This window comes from Ambystoma mexicanum, chromosome 6p (assembly GCF_040938575.1).
Source record: "Ambystoma mexicanum isolate Mex_15411 chromosome 6p, UKY_AmexF1_1, whole genome shotgun sequence".
Classification (NCBI taxonomy): domain Eukaryota; kingdom Metazoa; phylum Chordata; class Amphibia; order Caudata; family Ambystomatidae; genus Ambystoma; species Ambystoma mexicanum.
In genome coordinates, this window is record NC_090935.1 from 583287185 (window position 1) to 583305006 (window position 17822).

The 17822-nt window shown below is 49.6% G+C and overlaps 1 protein-coding gene across 1 annotated transcript in view; it reads right to left on the bottom strand.

Moving 5' to 3' along the window:
- JMY (junction mediating and regulatory protein, p53 cofactor) overlaps positions 1-17822 on the bottom strand; it is a 1013065-nt gene that overhangs the window by 491812 nt on the left and 503431 nt on the right. Inside the window, exon 6 of the mRNA XM_069627416.1 lies at positions 17565-17752. Coding sequence (XP_069483517.1) covers positions 17565-17752 — 188 coding nt within the window. The remainder of the gene's footprint in view (positions 1-17564; positions 17753-17822) is intronic.

Consider the following 17822-nt stretch of genomic DNA (forward strand, 5'->3'; position numbering starts at 1 on the left):
TCTTCCCACTCATGGCGCAGAGCTCGTTGCTGTTGGAGCCACACACTTCCCGTGTGGGTTAGCAGACTTGGCCAGATGAGTGGAAGAAGAGCCAGAGCGCAGATTAAGCAACCAGAGGGAGAAGATCTGAGAAGGATGGAAAAGTAGGGAGAGCGTGCAGACCATAAGGGAAAAGTTATGGGCATAGAAGGAAACCCAGAACGGAGGAGTAGGGCAGTGGAACAGCCCAGAAGACAAGAGTGGGGAAGAGAGAAAGGAAAAATGATAAGTTACTCACCATAGTGACTAACGTGACTATGTTGTATAAGTTACTGACCATAGTGACTCCTGCCTCTCTCCCACCCTCTACAATATATTCACTCGCCCCCTCTTCCTCATCCTTGACGCCATGGGGATCTCATACACTAGTTACGCGGACGACACGAAGATCCTTGTGACCCTAACAGGCGACTATGAGACTGACTCCAAGACCCTCAACACCATCTATAACGCAATCCAAACCTGGATGGCTGCCAACAGCCTCTGTCTCAACTCTGACAAAACTGAACTCCTACTTGTAGGCTCCCCCGATACCCTAAAAAATCTTGACGCGCAGTTCTCCCACTTCACTATTGACTATCATAATTCCAGTATCTGAGTCAGTGAAAACCCTAGGCGTCTACCTGGACTCCAATCTGTCCATGAACAGACAGGTGAACACCATTGCCTCCTCAGCTGCTTACCAGTCCAAACTCCTCAATGAAGTTAGACCCCCCTCTCCAGTGACACCTGCACAAACATAGCTAGGGCTATCACTGGATCACGGCTGGACTACTGCAATGTTCTCTTCCTAGGGACCTGCACAAAAAACCTTGAGAAACTGCAAGTTACTCAAAACAACGCCTTACGCGCAGCACAAGGCATCTCCAAAAGACAGCATATATCTACTGCGAGAAGAGCCTCCCACTGGCCACCTATAAAAGAGAGGATCATCTTCAAAACCTTGACCCTCACCCACAAATGCATCCACTCTGCAGCACCAGCCTACCTGGCACAAAGGATCCACCCGGCCATGTCATCAAGACCAACCAGGTCCCCCTATACCAACCTACTCACTGTACCCATGATGAAAAAAGCAAGAGCAGGGGGTACCAGCTTTCCCTACCTTGCGGCTCTACACTGGAATGCCCTCCTCACTGCCCTGCGAGCTGAACCTTCTCTGACCACCTTCCGCAAAACCTTGAAAACCACCCTGTTTGCTTGATTCTCTACCATTTCTCATGTACACCCGCCATATGTATATCTGACCTGTGTACGCCTCTATGCATAATATGTGTTACACCTATGTGCCCAATGCTGTAACTTATGCATAATGTAACTAAGTTTTTCTGCAAGTAACAGCGCCACAATGCCTTTGGGCTGCCTGCGCGCTATACAAATGTAAAAAAATAAAATAAATAAATAACGTACTCTTAGGGCCTCATTCCGAGGTTAGCGGTAAGGGGTTAACGGCACCGGAAATTGTGCCGGTGCCGTTAACCCCTTACCGCCGCATTACGAGGTCCTTTAGCGGGTCCCGCTAAGGGCGGCTGGTTTTACCAGGCGCCCTTAGTGGGAGCCGCTAAAGGACCAGCATGCTAATAACGGGCCCGTTATTAACGGACCCTATTAGCAGTTTCCCCATTCCCATTGAGCCCTATGGGCGCTCTAATGGGAATGGGGAGGTACCAGGTCCGGGTTCCTTGAATGAGGAATTACCGGGACCTCCAAGGTTGGAATGGCCCAGTAATTCTTCATTCGAGGAACCCGGACCCGGTATGCGGTAAGGGGGTAGCCATGGTGCCAATATCACCATGGCTACTTCCAACCTCGTAATGACCCCCTTAGTCCCTAGTCCCCTTTCCTCCATACTGCATGGGCGTCCCTTTCTAGGGAAAGGAGACAGAATATTTTTCTCCAGTAAAAATCATCTTCCCATTTAAATTTAGATGCACGCAGGGGTGCAGTCCTTGGAGCATTAGCTACCCTGACTCTGCCCACCGGGGCCACACCTCAGCCCCCAATGACTCATCGACATATTTAACATTGCCTAATGACACCAGTATTATTAGGGGGGAGGATGGTGGAACGTAAGGAGGAAAGGGGACTAAGGACTAAGAGTAGGTTAGTCACTACAGTGAGTAACTTATAATTACTCTTACATCCCGTCCCCTTTCCTCCATACTGCATGGGCAATTACAACTGAATGTAGCCCCAGGGTAGAGAGGAGACCCTTCTTAAGCAAATAAGTTCCTTAGAACCACCTGTCCGAAGGCCGCGTAGGACTTGGAGCCGGCGTCCAAACAGTAATGCTTACAGAAAGCTGAAGGGGTAGCCCAGGTGGCCGCCCTGCTTATGACTTGCCACGGAACCTCCCGCTGGAAGGCGGTGGTCGTACACGTGGCCATGGCTCTGACAGCGTGAGCGTGCATGTTAGCTGGCACCAGCTTGTGCTGCCCTTCATAGGCTGCTGTGATGGCCGCAAACATCCACCGTGCAATAGAACCCTTGGATGCTTGATACCCGGGTCCTGGATTCCCCCAAAGGTGACAAAAAGAGTATCCGACTTGCAGAAGCCCATAGTCCTGTCCATATAGAATTTCAGAGCGTGCCTGACATCCAGACAGTGCAAGACTCTCTTAGCCTTGTCCTTGGGGTCAACAAAAAACATAGGTAAGACCATTTCCTCGTTAAGATGAAAAGCGGATGGTACCTTAGGTAGGAACGCAGGGTGAGTCTGCAGGACCACCTTATCCCTGTGGAAAGTGGTATAGGATTCTGAGGCCACCAGCACCTGTGTCTCGCCGACTCTGCGAGCGGAGGTGAGGCGCACCAACAAAGCTGTCTTAATGGTGACCAGCCGGAAGTCCGCGGACGCCACTGGCTCAAAGGGTTTGTGTGCCAAGGCGCAAAACACCACACTGAGGTCCAACACGGGATGGGTAGAGCCTGGACAAGCCCGCCAGATGTTTCTTGACTATCGGGTTGGAAGATGAGAAGACTTCTTCCTCTGAATTTCCGTAGGCCCCTATGCCTGCCAAATAGGTGGGACATGTGTCACCTGTACGCCTGAGTGCACAAGGTGCACCGAAAACGAGAGTACGTCATCCAGTGTGCACGTAAGGGGGTTGATCTCCTTAGAGTCTGCCCAATGACAGAACCTAGTCCATGTTAGCCTTGCTCCTAGCACCCTGAACGATCTCTAAGTTAGCCTGAGAGAGGCTCAGGTGCCTGAGGGTGACCTGCTCAGGAACCACGCTGTAAAGGCAAACTTCTGTGGTGCTGGGTGGATGATCCTGCCCCCTTGCTGGGACAAGAGATGAGCTGGACCCAGCAGAAGGTGAATGGGTGGTCTGTCCGTGAGTCTGAGCAGCTCGGAGAACCACGGTCTCGCCGACCACCATCGAGCTATCAGAATGATGCTGAGTTGACAGGCTTCCTTTATCTTGCGGATTACCCTGTGGACCAGGGGTGTGGGAGGAAAAGCATAGGCCGTCATGCCTTCCGACCGAAACTGTAATGCGTCGCCCTGGGAGCCGGGGTCCTGCCCCTGCCAAGACGTGAACTGATGGCACTTCCTGTTGTTCCAGGAGGCAAACAGATCAACCAGAGGGTGGTCCCACTTGTTGAAGACCACCTGCAGTACCTGGTTGTTCAATTACCATTCATAATTGTCCGCTCCCAGTCTGCTGAGCCTGTCCGCTTCCAAGTTGGCCCTGAGGTAGATGTTCTCCAGGGCCCATTACCACATGCTGACCGCTAGGCTGCAAAGCGCAGGGGACCTGGTACGCCCCTGCTTGTTGACATAGTACATGCTGGTGGAGTTGTCGGTCTAGATAAGGACGGACTTGCCTCGAATGAGAGGAAGGAAAGCCCTGAGAGCCAACCAGATGTCCCTGAGTTGATATGGGATTCCCGCTCCTGTCGGGTCCACACACTGTGGATGGTGTGGCTGTCCAGAGTGGCCCTGCCACTCCAGGGAGAAGTCTGTAGTGATGGTGATCTGTGGGGCCGGCTGCCGGAAGGGCTTGCCCATCCACAGGTTGCAGTCCCTGGACCACCATGAGAGGTACGAGAGGAGAGAAGAAGTAGGTATGCTGATAAGCTCCGCTTGGGAGCCCTTCTTCCGATTCCATGTGGCTGCGAAGTGCAGCTGTAACCTCCTCATCCTGAGTCTCGTGTGTGGGACGGCCAGGAGGACTGCTGCCATGATACCCAATATGTTTTGGTACCATCAGGCCGAGGTCACTGCTCTGGTAAGGAAGTGTGCAGTGGCTCTCTTGAGAGCCGTAATCTTGTCCTCTGAGGGAAAGACCCTCTCGGAGCTCGTATCCCAGATGAGGCCCAGGAAGGTGAGGTTATGTGTGGGATGCAGCTGAGACTTCTTGAGGGTGATAATAAACCCCAGGTCGTGGAGCGTGTTCTTAAGTGCGGAGGAAGTGTTGGTAACCCCCTCCTGAGATCTCCCCCTTACGAGCCAGTCGTCCAGGTACGGGTAGACATGGTGGCCCTGAGGAGGGCTGCCATTGCATTCACGAGTCTGGTAAATACTCATCGGGCCTAGTTGAGACCAAAGGGTAGCACCTTGTACTGGAAATGGCAGCCCATGATCCTGAAGCGCAGCAAGGAGCGATGTGGTTGCCAAATATGGATATGTAGATGAGCGTCCTTCAGATCCAGGGATCCCATCCAGGCTCCCTCTTCTAGTGTCTCTGTAATGAGTGCTGGCGTAACCATCTTGAATTTCTGAAGAGGCAGGGAGATGTTGAGGGTGGATAGGTCCAACACAACTCTCAGGCCATCCTAGTGGTTCTTTTGTATGGCGAAAATCCTGTACTAGAAGCCCAATCCTCTCTGGGACTTCTTCCACAGCCTAGCTCTCGACGAGCGACCGGATCTCCACCAGAGTTGCCGTCCCAATCTGTGGAAGTGGAGGGGAGGAAGAAGGAGGAGAAAGGACCGGTAGGCGGTATTACGAGCATTCTACAGCGAGGATCCAGGGGTCTGCAAAGTTCTCGTGCCCATGAAAGGCAAGTCTGCTCCCACAGAGACACGTGGACCCGAAGGGACGCATAATGCTTTTTTTCCTTATGAGGCTGTTGCTGAGGAGGGGGACTGGAAATATGCACCTTGCTCCCCCCTTTTTGTTGTTTGCGCTAGTGCTGACTGGGCAAGCGTCAGGTTTTCTTAACCTCCGTTCCTGGAAGGCCTCGGACCCGTCGAACAACCGCCCCCTGTCGGAGCGTTGATGTGACTGGGTGTATAGCTTGGGCATGGCCTTCGTTAAGATAAAGACTTAGCAGTTTGCGAGCTGTTCTTTTTATCTAGTCCCTAGTCGGTGGTAGAGTGAAAGAGGTCACTACCCTCGAACAGAATGTGCAATATGCGCTCCTGGACATCAGGGTTAAATTTAGTAGCTCGAAGCCGGGCCATCCTCCTCATGTCTGTGGCGATGCAGATGGTCCGGCCAGAGGTATCGATTTGGGCCACGGTGGACTCCATGATGTCCTGCGCTACCAGCTTGGCTTCTCCTAGACCCGCTTTGAAGCATGCCTGGCTCTGCACCACAAGTTCTGGTAGGAAGTCCGCTACTTCCCGCCAAAGCATCTTGTTAGTGGCTGCCAGCATGGCATCCGCGTTGGATTGACGCAGATGCAAGGAAGCGTTGGAGTACAGCTTCTTCCCGTATGCATCAAGATCTTCTCCTCCTTGCCTAGCAGTGCTGAGGTGGCCGCGGACGACTGAGGCTTTAAGTAAAGTGACGCTGCAGCGATCACCGAAGAGTGTGGTTAAGAGCGCACTGACAGCAAGAGTGGATCCCCCTCCATCTGTCTATACTTGGCATCGAGACGCTGATTGACAGGTTGGGTCGGGTGTGGCTTGAGCCACCCCTTCTTGGCCAAGGAGACGACTTCCTTCTGCATCGGGATACACGTTTTGGTAGGGGGTCGTAGGGTAAGGACTTCTGCTAAGAACCCCTTCTCGGGCTGCTCGACCTAAGGTTAAGCAAGGCCCAGATATTCCGCCAAACCTGCAAGCCGGTCATGGAAGGCCTTTGCTGACGACGGCGTGTCAGGATCCTCCTCCTAATCTGTGTCCACCCTGGTGTCTAGCTGGTCTGGAGCGGGTGGAGGAGTGCTGGGCGCCGTTGGCTGCAGTGTGGAGACCGGAGCTGGAGGATGCTGCGGAGGCTGGTGTGGAACCGACTGTACTGTGGGAGGCAGGGGAGCTGGAATCTAAGGAGCCGGCAGGGGCAGCGGGGGCTGCGCTGGGGCTGTAGCGCCAGAGCAATGGGAGAAATGACTATGGGCGCTGGTGTAGTCACCAGAGGGAGCAAGTCCCTGACTGCATTCCTGCAGGATGGCCCCTATCTGGGGGCTTCGCATCAAGAACCTGTCTGATGGATAAACTGTAGGCCACGTACCTGGTTGACACCAGTCACACCTTGAAACTCGTTCACCCGCCTGCTCTGTTTCTAGGAGTGGCATCAGACGAGCGTCATGTTGGCTGCACAGTGGCCATTTTGTCGAGCTGCGTGCCAAAGATGTGGTGCATGGCTCCCTGGGCCTGGCCTCCACCAAGACTCTTGGTGGTGGAGCATGAGGCCTCAGGTCTAGGCCTGGAAGGCGTATTGCCCTCGGCATTGTCACCGAGAGTGCTGCGTGCAGGTGCCCCCTCGGACTTTGAGCCGGTACTAGGGCATTGCGCCTCGGGTGTAAAACCGTTAAAAGAACCTTGCAGTCCCTCAGCACTGATTCCGGAAGGATCGGAGGACCCCTTGGCCGTGAGGCCGGTAGCTGGACTAGCCTCGATGCGTGTGCTGGTACCAGAACCCAAAAGATCCCTCCCGCTCGGGTGTTTCTTCGGGAAGGAGTCACCCTTAGGAGGGTTCGATGGAAAATAGCGGTCCTCCCTTGGGCCTCGATCTCTGTTTGATGAAGTTCTTCACTTCCTATGGAGGCGACCTTTCGAAGAGCTCCCTCCACCTAGCTAGCCTGTTCTTCAGTGCACATGGAGTCAGTGCATGGCACGTGGTTCAACCTTCCTAGCCGTGGCCAGGGCCAAGGCAGCGGAAGCAAAGAGTGTGGGGGTTGGACTTAGGGAACCTGCTGAAGTCGACATGTGCCAAGGAGGAACGTGACGCCGGAGGACCGAGTACTTGAATGAAAAAAAAGACAGAACAAGAATCCAGGGAAGAGCGTGTGGTATTACATGGCCGAAGCCAAACCCAGGAGTGCTGATGAAATCGACATGTTCCCGCTGACGCAGAAATGGGGACTGGGGTGTGACGCAGGTGGGCTGAGTCAGGGTAGCGCATGCTCCCAGGGCCGCACCCCCTCACGCCTCTAAATTTAAAGGTGAAGAAGGTTTTTTCTCGTGAAAAAGGTTCTGTCTCCTGTCCCTAGGAAGGGACGCCCATGCAATATGGAGGAAAGGGGGCGGGACAAAAGAGTAGGAAAGCCTCACGAAGGAAAAGAATGTTGGAGGAAGAGTCCATGAAAATAAGGTTGGAAAAGTGAAGGGTTCTCCAATGAGATGGGAAATGTGGGGGAAAATTGAAGTGGAAATGTGCCATAGTGGACAGTGGGCCTCATTATAAGTTTGCTGGACCGGTAACTATGGTACCGGTAAGCTTGCTGGTACCGTTGTTACCAGACTGGCAAACTATGAGTTCGGCTCGCAGGTGCCTTCCCGCCCGCCAGGTCTGACCTGGCCGGCGTACTGGCAATTGCGAGAAGAGCATGTCAGATGCACCGGCACCATTCACGAATGGTGCCGGTGCATCCGACCTCCCCATTCCCATTGAGCCCTATGGGCCTCAAATGGGAATGGGGAGCCTTTTTTTCAGGCGCCCGCAAATGGCCAATTACCGGGTCCGGCGGGGCTGTAATGGCCCGGTAATTGCCCATTCGCGGGCGCCGGAAAAAAGATTATACCAAACCGGCACGGCTACCGCCGGTCTCATAATGAGGCCCAGTAACCCTGATAAAAAAAAAAACACTGCCCACACCCCTGATGACATCACAGCTCTTAAACCCAGAGGTCTTCTGTTTTAGAAGACTATGTAGTACTCCCCAATTCTGTTGGCTTTGCCACCGATTGTTTCTTTCACTGATCTTTCTGAGCATGCACTCTGCAATGAACCGGTGTCAAAGTCATTGACACCTATGTGATCGCGTGGAGTGGTAAGGACAGTTCCTCAAACAACTGATGTCGTCAGGGTAGGAGGGGCAACTACGTTCTTTAGCAGAGGACGCCGGACAGCAGGACAGAATATGACACGGTAACCGGAAGTGTGCACTGTGAAAGGACAAAGGATTAATGAAAGATTGTCTTGGCGGGATGGTATGGGTTTACTAAACAGCAATTGCAGTGCAGGTCATTTAAGGTGTGTGTGTGTGTGTGTGTGTGTAGGTGTGTGTTCACGTGTGTGTAGGTGTGTGTGTGTTGGTGTGTGTTCACGTGTGTGTAGGTGTGTGTGTGTTGGTGTGTTGGTGTGTGTTGGTGTGTGTGTTGGTGTGTGTTCACGTGTGTGTGTGTTCACGTGTGTGTGTGTTGGTGTGTGTTCACGTGTGTGTGTGTTGGTGTGTGTTCACGTACGTGTGTGTGTGTTCACGTACGTGTGTGTGTGTTCAAGTACGTGTGTGTGTGTGTGTGTTCAAGTACGTGTGTGTGTGTGTGTTCAAGTACGTGTGTGTGTGTGTGTTCAAGTACGTGTGTGTGTGTGTTCACGTACGTGTGTTCACGTACGTGTACGTGTGTGTGCGTGTCTTAAGACCACAAACATTGAGGTGGTGTGGGCGGTGCCAGAGAGGATGTGGGAGGTGAGTACTGAGGGGAACACACCCCGTTCCTTGAAGGATAAGGCGGGCATGGAAAGGAAGGGGCTGGCCCGATTATTTCATGAAGCAGGTCTGGAGATGGGCAGCAATGAAAAGTACTCTGTGCCATTTACTGCACAGGAAAGGCCAGCGCAGGAAATGCCACCAGAGCACAAACATTGGAGTAGTTTACAAAATCCTCTTAGATTTCAGATCCGTCAGGTAACCAGTGACCTATAAAGGTCTGGAGGGCGAATTATGTGAGAGCGGTCAGTTACCGATAGATGTAGGAAGTGGTCCCCTTAGCTTGCAAGACAACAAATAAAGCTGCCTCTGATTGCCCTCACCTGAAATTGATGTGCGAGTCTGGCTTCCCTTGCGACTCAGACCGTTCATGCAATGCAGGAGCACCAACAAACTTGCGGGGCAGCTTCCTCGTGAACATCCCGGTGCACAGAACCAAGAGGCAAGGAGTCCTGTTTAAAAACCCCAAATAGGTGGTTGTGTGAAGGCAGACTAAGTGCAGCCCTTGCATGCTCAGGAGAGCCGAAGTTTTTCATGATGACTTTACATGAGACAGACTTGATTCAGGGTTCTGCTAATATGGGATGGAAGCTCTGGGTTGGTGGTCTGATTTTATTATTGTCTGGTTGATTGTCATGATATTCGAAGTGATATGTTGTGATGTCCCGATGTTGATCTAGCAAAGTATTGGTAATTCTGGTCTGGTAGAGGTCTAGTGACTTTCCGATAATTCTCATTAAGTGGTTAGGTAATGGGAAATAATAAAATAATGATTTAATCATTTAACAGGATCTTTGGGTTGCCCAACTTAAAAAGGGTCAGTTGAGGCAAATTCAGTTTGAGGGCCAAAAAACCCTTTTCAGGATCCCTCAGCAACGTCTCTGGAACGGATTCCCTCAGTGTTGCAGAGAAAGTGGAGTTACAGTATGTGTGGAGCAGGGTTGACTGCGTTTTTGAGCGAGTGCCACTAAAGCGAGGGGCAGAAAAGGGCAGTGGTTAGTCAAATCAGGCGCCTATATCACCTAAAGGCACGTCTGCTCAATGAATGGTCACTAATTATAAAAGTGCTATGCATGAGTTTCTCGAAGCATGGCACCACTTAATGCAGAAGAATTGACTCACTCAATTCCCGCTTGAAGGAACCTTTTATTTGGGGGCAGTTGTCCTCACGAAGGGCGCTCGGGAGTCAAAGTAAGGAAAAAAATCAGTCTATAAAAGTGGGGGGGGAGAGGGGGTTGGAATAGGTTACTTGGTTTGAGGAAGCTTCGGAGTGGCAGAATGCCTCAAAGAAAAGAGGGGGTTGAACAACTCTAATAACAGACTGAAAGGCCAAATTAAGTATTTTTGAAATCAGGGAATGGCAGAAAATGCTGGTGCATGCCCATTAATCTGCCCTCAAATTGTAGATGAGAAAAAGGTTGACAAGACAGCAGAACATCTGATAGATTTGATCACCAATTTGTGCTAGCCAGCTCCACAGGGGGCTCATACAGTTGCTCCAACCACCCGAACGCCAGCGATTGTTTCAACCGCACCTCCACTGCCTCCTCAGTAAATGTGGCTTCCAATCCTATAGGGAGTGCTCAAGAATCTCTTCCCCATATAATGGGATTGTCCACAGGCCCTATGTTCACAGATTCCCATTTCACCTCCCTCCTACACTGTTCTCTGATGAGGGGCAGCATTATATACGGACAAGATATTACACATTCTCAGGCACCCCTCTGACAGGTCTCGGCGGCATAGAGCAGTCATGCAAACAATCAATTTGTCACAGACCACATTCTGTGGTCAATAGAATCATAATTGCCATACCTGAAGACTGTCAAAGGAATACCGATTGGGGTAAGATTAGCACCTAAAGGCAGAACAAAGGAGAATTCCTGGGATTCTACGTAGACCGCATGGAAACAGTGTTCACTCTGCACTCAGGAATTACGAAACATGATGAAACTGCTGAGAAGGCGAATGCCAACGCTTCTGGATTGCAACCTGAGTTGCAAGCTCAGTTGGAGACTTTTTGCATAGGGAGGCAAAATAAACCACTGTCGGAGCTGGTGTCACTATGTAATGTGCCAAGAAAAGAAGAATGAATATATTGAGAATAAACCTATGGAATCGCAGCTACAGAACCTGCAGGGGCAAGGGCCCGAGGCAGGAAGGGGTGGCAGTTCAGAGATAGGTTTGGCGGAAATAGTACAGGGAGAGGAAGAGGAGCTCCGAATCAGCCAGGACAACCTGGAGAACACAGATCCTATGGCCTGTAATTGAAAAACGAGTGTCTGCACAGACCTCAGAGAAAGAACCCATCTCCCCCTCCAGGACAAGATAAACCCCCAAACTCAATGTACAAAAGTGTACACTAAATAAACCATAACAGACCGGAATGAAGAAGAACAGTACGGAGACAGTCTGAGAGAAGACCTCACTATGTATGCCATGATACTGAAGGATGGACAGTATGTTCAGAGTGAAGCGGAAAGAAACCATCTCAAGTCAAGATGACACGGGAGCCAGTCAATCAGCTGGTCAGTGTCAGTGCTTCCCAGATATTCCTCTATCTCCTGAAGCAGTAAAAGCAATAGACATATCTATTATATCACTTCCCCCCATCAAGATTCTGAACCGGTTACAGTTACCCTAGATCCAATCACTGAAATACATGTTCCATCTCAGCCAGTCAGTCCTGTTAACCCTGGGGGAGAAATCTGCTATGCAAGTTAAACTGCACTATCTGCTGAGTGACCCTAGTAATAATACTGAAGCAGTTCTGGCCACCTTGCATATTTTAAAGGAAAAAAGATTTACAGGAAGTGGCTGATGCGGTCCTCAAATCCCTCTGGTCATTGCAGGATAATGAAGCGGTTTTATTAGAAGTGCTGAGCCGGTTATAATCACGATAAATCGGTCTAGAAAAATGTCAGGCATTCCCCAATACTCTTTGAAACCAGAAACCAGGGGCATCAGGGGAATCGCTCCAGGGATGCTTGTTGAAGCAAGGGATTATAGTGCCTACAGCAAGTCCCTGTAACACTCAGATTTTGCCAGTCAAAAAGCCAGGAAGAAATACATACAATATATACTTCAGAGCCATAAATTAAATAGCAATCCCAGCTTTCCAAGTGGTACCTAACCCATCTATTGTCATATCTTGTATTGCACCTACTGCTATTCATTTCACCGTAGTAGACCTGTGTTATGCTCCACCCCCCCCCCCATACATCCTGAGAGTCTGTTTTTATTCGCATTTGTCTATTGTGGAATTGTGTACATATGGACAAGGCTTCCACCAGGGATACACAGAACCACCTACACGTTCGCACAGCTTTAGACAGATCAAGATGATATTAAAAATTGCCTGGGAATTCAGTGTTGGTTCAGTATGTAGATGATTTGTTGCTAGCTGTCACATCATATGAAGCATGAAAACAGGATACCATAGTAGTGCTAGTCGCGTTGGCTATGAAAGGACACAAAGCATAAAAACAAATGCTGCCGCTGCAGAGAAAGGGTACATTATTTGGGACATATTATGGCAGGGCACAGATACATAGCCCTATCCAGGAAGGAAGCTGTATACAAAAAACCTAAACCCCAAACTATCACACAAATGAGTTTTAAGGCATTGCAGGTTATTGTAGACAATGGATACTGGGTTATGCAGAGATAGTTCAGTATTTAAACTACTGTACAAAGGCCAACACCAAAGAACCACTTGATTGGACGCTAAATTGGACACTAAAGGCAGAGAAAGCATTGGACACCATAAAAAACATAAGCGAAAGCTCCAAATGTAGGGCTCTCTGATCATAAGAAGAAATGTACTTGTAAAATATACGTTTCGGCCGAAAAGGTTGAATAAAAAAGCCAAATGCGCATTTGGTGCGCATTCGCGTGGTAAAACAGACTGAAGCCCATAATACTGAACAAGAGGAGGGGGGTGTCTCCCGCTCCCCTAGTTCGGTATTTTGGGCTGCAGGGGTCACCCCTGCATACATTAAATACACAGCGGGGGACAAACCACCAACATCCCAAAAGCTTGAGTTACAAAATGCAAACAAGTGGGCTTCATTATTTTGTAACTCAAGCTTTTGGGATTCGGATTTTCAACGTAGATCCGCACAAACACATGGTCAGTAAGGAATTAGACCCACTGGGTGCAGGAATGTACCAGAGCATCCACTTGGTGGTGGTTACAGCAAAAGCTGGACAGCTGTGTGAAAATATTGTTTTGAGAGCCTTGTTAGAGTTGCAGCTCCAACTTTTATCAAGCATAACAATGATAAATCTCCCTAACATAGGTTTGTGTTTGATGTGTGCTTGATAAGCACTTTGGGGACATGGTGCCTTTTATCAGGTAATTGTCTAGATGTGTAAATGTTCACCACATTTTGCATGGAAGTGCTTCGGCTACCGAGAGACTCTTGGGGCAAATGAGATTACTTTGAGTTGATAATGTTTGCCACTTGCCTGAAATCGTAGGCATTTTCTGTGTCTTAGGAGCATTGAATTATGCATCTTTGCGCTCTAATGCCATCCTCAAATTTGCTTGTTCAATCATAGGAATGACATCTTGTTGTGTAGCTATGCTCTGGTGTGATTCTTTATCCTTCTGTATATTGGTCTTACACGGTACACTGCATGGACATTCATGTAATTTGGCTTTTTGATCCTCGAGTAGTTCCTCCATTGCCTCCGAGATATCTTGCCAAGGAGTACTGGATGATAGTCTAAACAAATTATTGGCTGTATATTGTGTGGTTTCTATGAATGTGACAGTGGCCTTATTAAACAGTTGTTCCCACTCATTTGTCCTTGATGATTCTTGTCCACCGACTTGAAAAAAAGCTTTAGTCACCCTCTGACCATGGTGCTGCCGTTGGAGACTCTTGATCGAGACATTTTTTCATCAGGGCATTTTCTCTTCCAGGGGACACTAGAACTCTTCATGTTTTGTGAAGAAAGAAGGGCCTATATGGAGGTACCCGACTGCCTTACTGGCAGTCCGTTGTGGTGAATCCTGCAGGGTCCTCACAGAATCCCAGCCCACAGTCTCCTCCCATGTGGCCAGGAGAAGACAGCCGCTATCTGATCCTAACCCTGGGGGTTGTAGTAGGTGGGTGGATCACATGGGAGGAGAAGGCCACCAAGGCCACACTCTGCCAGACACACCTTGAATGCTCTCATCGCCTCTCACATCCCTTTCTCTAACCCTCTCACTACTCCTCTCTCTTTACTTGAAGCTTCCTATTCCCTGCAATGGCCCACCAAGCACTGCCACCCTCCTTCACGGTCCTTCGACCCATGAGGAGAGTCAGTGGCAGCCTTTGCCTCCACCTACTCTCCTCCACCTACTCCTGTGGCTCACTCCCATCCTGACACAGCCCTTTCCAACTTTCACTTTTCCATCTCTAACACTCTTGACATCCTTGCCTCTGTCATGAGGATCCGCCTAAAGCCTGCCAAAAAGTCCAATTCTTGGTACGACTCTGACCTGGCCACCCTAAAACGCAAGGGCAGAACAGCTGAACAGACATGGGGAGCTTCAGGTTCATCCTCTGACAAACTGGGCTGCCGCCTACTTCGAAGCCAATATAGGCTATCCTCTCTAAAAAGAGTTACATTCAAACCTGCATCTCCGTAGCATCTAATAACACGGCCGAACATTTTAAAATCTGCAAGGAGCTGGCCAATCCTACTGCAGTATCTTCCTCTACCAAGCCCACGCAGGACCCCTGCTCGGCCCTGGCCACTCATTTCACTACAAAAACTCAGGACATCCTGTCCTCACCGTCATCTGCTCCCCTTCCTGCGTCCACCTCTCTCAGGCGCTCCTTGGCCAACCCCTGCACCCCTCTTCCTCTCCTCCCTCTCTCTCTCCAGTCACACCAGATTTCTCCACCCTTCTCTCCAGTCAAACCCGAGTTTTCCCCTCTCCTCTGAAGCGCTCTCTTGTGCACCCCCTGCTCAACAAGCCTTCTGCCGACCCCTACATCCCGGCAAACTATCGCCCAATTTCCATTACACCTTTTCTGGGCAAACTCCTGGAGGAATTGGCTATCTCCCAACTAACCTTCCACACTGAATCTGTTGGTTGTCTTCATGACCATCAGTCTGGCTTCACAGCAGCCAGAGACATGAAAACTGCTCTCCTGAACACCTGTGAAGACCTGCTCTCTAACCTTGACTCTAACTCTCCCTCTGTCCTCATCCTCCTTGACATTTCTTCTCCCTTTGACACTGTTAACCACAACATCCTGATCACCCGTCTCTGAGATACCCTAGACATCATGGATCAGGCTCTGGAGTGGCTATCCTCTTTCCTCTTGGACCGACCTTCCCAAGTTGAACTGGTGCATTTCCTCTCCTCCATCACACTCTGTACATGTGGTGTTCCCCAAGGATCTATCCTCTCACCCTGGTTTTTCAATGTCTATCTGGCTCCCTTGGCCCAACTGATCTCTACTTTTTCCTCTAGCTTCCAGTGTTATGCAGATGACACGCAGCTCTCTTTCAGGCTACCCTCAGCCTCCTCCTCGCTCATTACTGACCATGGTGTGCCTCTAATGATCTCTGCCTTAATGCCAGTAAAACAGAGATCCTTCTCATTGGGACCCCCTGCTCCTGCTTTCCCCCTTTCACTCTGGCTGGCCTCCTTTGGCCCTGAGCCCTCACCCTCTTGTGAGGCAAAAAATCTTGTAGTCATCTTCAACTCCACTCTCTCCTTCTCTCCACACATCACACACGTCTCTAAAAAGTCCCATTTCCAACGGCACCTCCTCAGGAGGTATTCTACCATTTTTCACCTTCCCACAGACGCTCACTGTCTCCAGCCCCTTTCTCAATCAACCTAATCCTACCCTCGGCCCTCTGCAACTCATCCAAAACAGGACCGCAAAACTTCTCCTTGGCCTCAAACCCAGGGACTGCATCTCTCCGGCTCTGAAATCTCTACACTGGCTCCCGGTGGCTGCAAGGAACACGTTCAAAACCCTCTGGGGCCAGGGCACACACTATGTCCAACGGTCTCTTCTTAAGTACCTTCCTTCTAGAGCCCTCTGCTCATCAACCTCCAATTGTCTACACGCGAGTTGCTTCTCCAAGCAGAGATTGGGTGGTATCTCTTTCCTCTGCCGGTGCCTCCCTCTGGAATGACCTCCCAGCCACTCTCCACCGTGAGCCGGACCTCCTTAAGTTCCGGAAGCTCCTCAAGACCTTCCTTGTCTCCTCTTCCTTTTCCTTTTCTCTGCCTCTCTCGTGCTAACCTTTCGCCACCTTCCTTTTCTCTCTGCCTTCCCTCTTTGAAACACATTGTGTATAGGCGCTATATAAACAATCAATCCTTCCCTTCCTCCTACTGTTATGATGACTGTTGCCTGGTGCTCCTATGAGTCATATAGGACACCTGCCACGCCCCCGCCACCCTCACTGTGCAGTCCCTAGCGCTTGCCTTCAGGCCCTCCTGCACTGCCACCTGGCCTTCCTTGCACTTCCTGGGCATGCTCCCCCTGGAGGCCCGGCCTTCCTGCACTTAACCCAGGTCACTGTTCCACTCAGTGCACTTCTCGTCTGCGCACTTACACGATCTAAATGATACTAGGCCTAGTAAGATAGTTTGTCTTGTTCTCCCCGGTTTTCCCCCTCCCTGCCTGGTTGAGCCTTGAATCACTTGGGTTATTTATAATGTGCCTATACACATCAATCAATCAATCCATGGAATATGCGGACTCCATTAGGAGACACGCTGTATTAATCCAATTCTAAGGATGAAGTTTCTCCAATACCTGAATACTTAATGGCGTGTTGTCATAGTAAGGCTTCCCCTCCCAAAATGAACCAAAATGTCAGTTGTGAAAACCCTTACGATAAACACGGGAATGATATATGCAAGTGTCAGGGAGTTAATGCAACTACTTCTGATATTTATAATTCTACATAATGTAATTCTACATTACATAATTCTGCATTATGTTTGCATTATCAAACCAAGAACCAACCATTCATTCCTTTGAAAGCTTTCCCTAAATGTACATTCTATAAATCATTGAAACAGAGTGAATTAAATAATATTAAGATGAATAAGAACATTATAGACTTCAAGGCTTAGTACTGAGGCGAGGAAGAGGGGCCCAGAGTTACAAAACTGGAGTGTGCAGTCTAGTGGTTGTAATGACCCACACCTGAGTAGGACCTATAAACATGTAAAGGCCTTTCAGGTGTGGGTCATTAAGAAGAAGCAGGAGGAAGAAGTAGAAGACGGAGACGCCACTGTTTTGAAAGCGAGGTGCTGTGTCGAGAGAGTGGCAAAGGTCTGCTTTTTTTGCTCCTGCAATTCCTTTGAGAGTGAAGAGCTACTGCGAGATGGCACAGAGCCAAGGACAGCAGCACTTGTGATCCGCTATCAACAGAGCTTGCAAGGCATTGTGAATACCTAATAGGAACCCATGCTCTTTTGGGGTGCCTATTGGCTTAGGGGATACCTGGCAGGACAACACCAACAATCAATGTGGGTGCTGGTGATAGGAGTGCTCATTCACCCACAATGTTAAACTCCCCTTTCAATGAATAAAAGGGAAAACCAGCATAGCAAAACTACAAAATAGAAGGAGAAAACAAACTCAAGTCAATTTGGACTATTTAAAGAACTTATGGAATGTTCAAGGATTAGCACACATTTGTAAAGGATATACAAACTATCACCTTTTTGTTTCTGAGGTAGGCTTTTTTAGCTGCTATGCGCCCGCGCCTCGATTCCATATGTCGAACTTTCTGGTGGAGCTTCTTCAACTCTTCTTGTTGTAGATGAAGAGATGCAGCCATATTTTCAGTGGAAAACATTGCTTCCACACTTTCATATGTATCATAGTACACCACTTCCTCAATCTTTTCTGGAAATCAGCATTAAAAGGAATATAGGGGACAAACAATTAAAACTTTACGTGGCTATCAGTTAAAAAA